The 2,279-nt window shown below is 34.9% G+C and overlaps 1 protein-coding gene across 1 annotated transcript; it reads left to right on the top strand.

Moving 5' to 3' along the window:
• Window positions 1-1,639: 1,639 nt before the first annotated feature.
• LOC105315809 (heat shock 70 kDa protein 12B-like) lies at window positions 1,640-2,166 on the top strand (the record flags this gene model as incomplete). The annotated part of the gene is made up of 2 exons (XM_020007255.1): window positions 1,640-1,677; window positions 1,722-2,166. Coding segments are annotated over exons 1-2 (469 nt in total), but the record flags the coding sequence as incomplete, so codon positions are not given.
• Window positions 2,167-2,279: the final 113 nt, after the last annotated feature.

The following is a 2,279-nucleotide window of genomic DNA, read 5'->3' as shown; positions in this document are numbered from 1 at the left end:
TACCATACACTGGGTGACAGCGACCACGTCCATAGCAGTAACAATATGACCTACAATCTGATCCATAGCGGTTTCTAGGACAAGCTATATCATGAAGGAGAAGAGAATAAATTTGAAATTATATTTTTTACATTTTTGACACAGTTCTCTGGTCCAACCAGGATCACATGTACATGAACCTAAGGATAATAATAATAATAACAATAATAATAATAATGAATAATACAAATAATGTAAACAGCATAAGGACATCAATGTGTATCAAAAAATGTAATAAAAATTTGGCATGATTTTGGAGCCATTTGAAAAAAACATGGGCTATAGCCTTGGGTATTTTGGCCATTTTAAAAATGATTCTAACATGACAAATTGAAGTCGGAATCACCTCAAACTTTCTACACAGCATAAGTACATAAATATGTATTAGAAAATGTAATAAAAATTTGAGATGATTTCGGAAGCCTTTTTGGGAAAAACCATGGGCTATGGGCATTTTTTTAAAAATTGGCCATTTTTAAAAACAGCCATAACTTTAAAAATTGGGCTCTGAATTGGCTCAAACTTTCTACACAGCATAAGGACATCAATATGTATCAAAAAATGTAATAAAAATTTGGGGCATGTATACCTTCATGTACAAAGTTGCACGGTTAAAATACACAATCCAAGTACACTTTTCTATATGTAACATTTTTTTAGTAAATGAAGCATGCACAGAATAAAAAAGCAGCATCTCTTGTGAAAGCTTCAATTTTCAGGTGAAAACAAAATAGGAGATATACCATACATGTAAAAATGAGTGCATCATGCAGGATCATAAGAAAGAGTAAGTAAATAGTAAATATTACATAAGTGGCTGTAGTGAACAAAATAGTCCATAATGTGTGAAGTATGAATAATGTTATTATTTGAGGTCACAAAAGAGGTCAAGATACTGGTATCACCCCATTAAAACAGTCACTCCATATGTTTTAACTAAAAACTATCAAGTTCTATATACTGATACCTCTCATCATGGCTTTATCTAAGGGATCATTGTCACCACTGTTAAGAGCTGAGAAGATACCAAAAGCCACTCCTGTACTACAAGAGAGCAAGTGTATAGCAGCTATTGACTTTGGGACCTCATCACTATCAGTAGCATACACTTGTACAAATGATGGAGTCATCAGACTGGTACTACTTCACAGTACTTATGAAAGAGTACCTAATGCTATACTAATCATGAAAGATGATGGAGAGCAGGTGTTGAAAACAATTGGGGTTGGATATAAAGCACAAAATTTGTACAATGATATAAAAAAAGATGCTAAAAGTTTCATTTATTTTGAAAGAATAAAGAAATTACTAGAGAGAGATAAAGTGAGTTTATACACTATTATACATACCAGGAGCCTGTACATACATGTACATGTAAGTACAACTGTAGTACCTAGAAGTACTAATACATATTATGTTCATTAGTCATTAGATCGTACTACCCAAGTCTCTTCATTCACTGGTGGTTCTTACTATCTCATTGAAGTTATAGCTTTTACACTAACACACCTCAAGGAGAAGCTACTGACTGATCATCTGAAGAGGCACTACAAGTCAAGTGATTTTGATTGGGTCATTACTGTTCCTGCTATATGGAAAGCAAGAGCAAGAAGAATGATGAGAGAAGCTGCTTATATGGTAACCTAATACATGCTTTGTATTTCATTATGTTAATATGATAGGCTGGTCTCACTTCTGATGCTCCTGGTATAACAAGGTTCACTCCAGTTGGTTCCCCTTTACCACGTCCAGAGGAGGTTAATCCTCAGAAGCTATCATTAGCTCTAGAACCAGAAGTAGCTGCTATAGCTGCACAGCATAAGTCAGCAGTATCAGGGTCCCCTCCACAGAGATATATGGTAGTTGACATAGGAGGAGGTACAGTTGATATTACTGTACATGATAAGAGTAATGGGAGAATTAGTGTAGTACTACCACCAATGGGTAACACCTGGGGAGGAACAACCATCAATGAAGCATTTTCTCAATTATTTCAAGAAATATTAGAAGATGAAGGTTTCAAGTCTTTTTCAAAATCAGATCCAATTCGTGCAAGAGCTGCTCTAAACAAACTTTTATATGGAGAGTTTGAAGAGCGTAAAAAAGTATTTGGAGACGCAACCGAAGGTATTCGTGAAATAGCACTACCATTGCCATTCCCTATGATACAGTTTTATTGCAATGATAAGCTTCAAAATGCTGAACAACTGAATATGGAATATGATCCAGATGAAGGCTGC

The sequence above is a fragment of the Amphimedon queenslandica genome, unplaced genomic scaffold (assembly GCF_000090795.2).
Source record: "Amphimedon queenslandica unplaced genomic scaffold, v1.1 AMPQUscaffold_7925_Cont20128, whole genome shotgun sequence".
Taxonomy (NCBI): domain Eukaryota; kingdom Metazoa; phylum Porifera; class Demospongiae; order Haplosclerida; family Niphatidae; genus Amphimedon; species Amphimedon queenslandica.
Note: the sequence above shows the minus strand (reverse complement) of the source record. Positions and strands in the feature narration are given on the sequence as shown.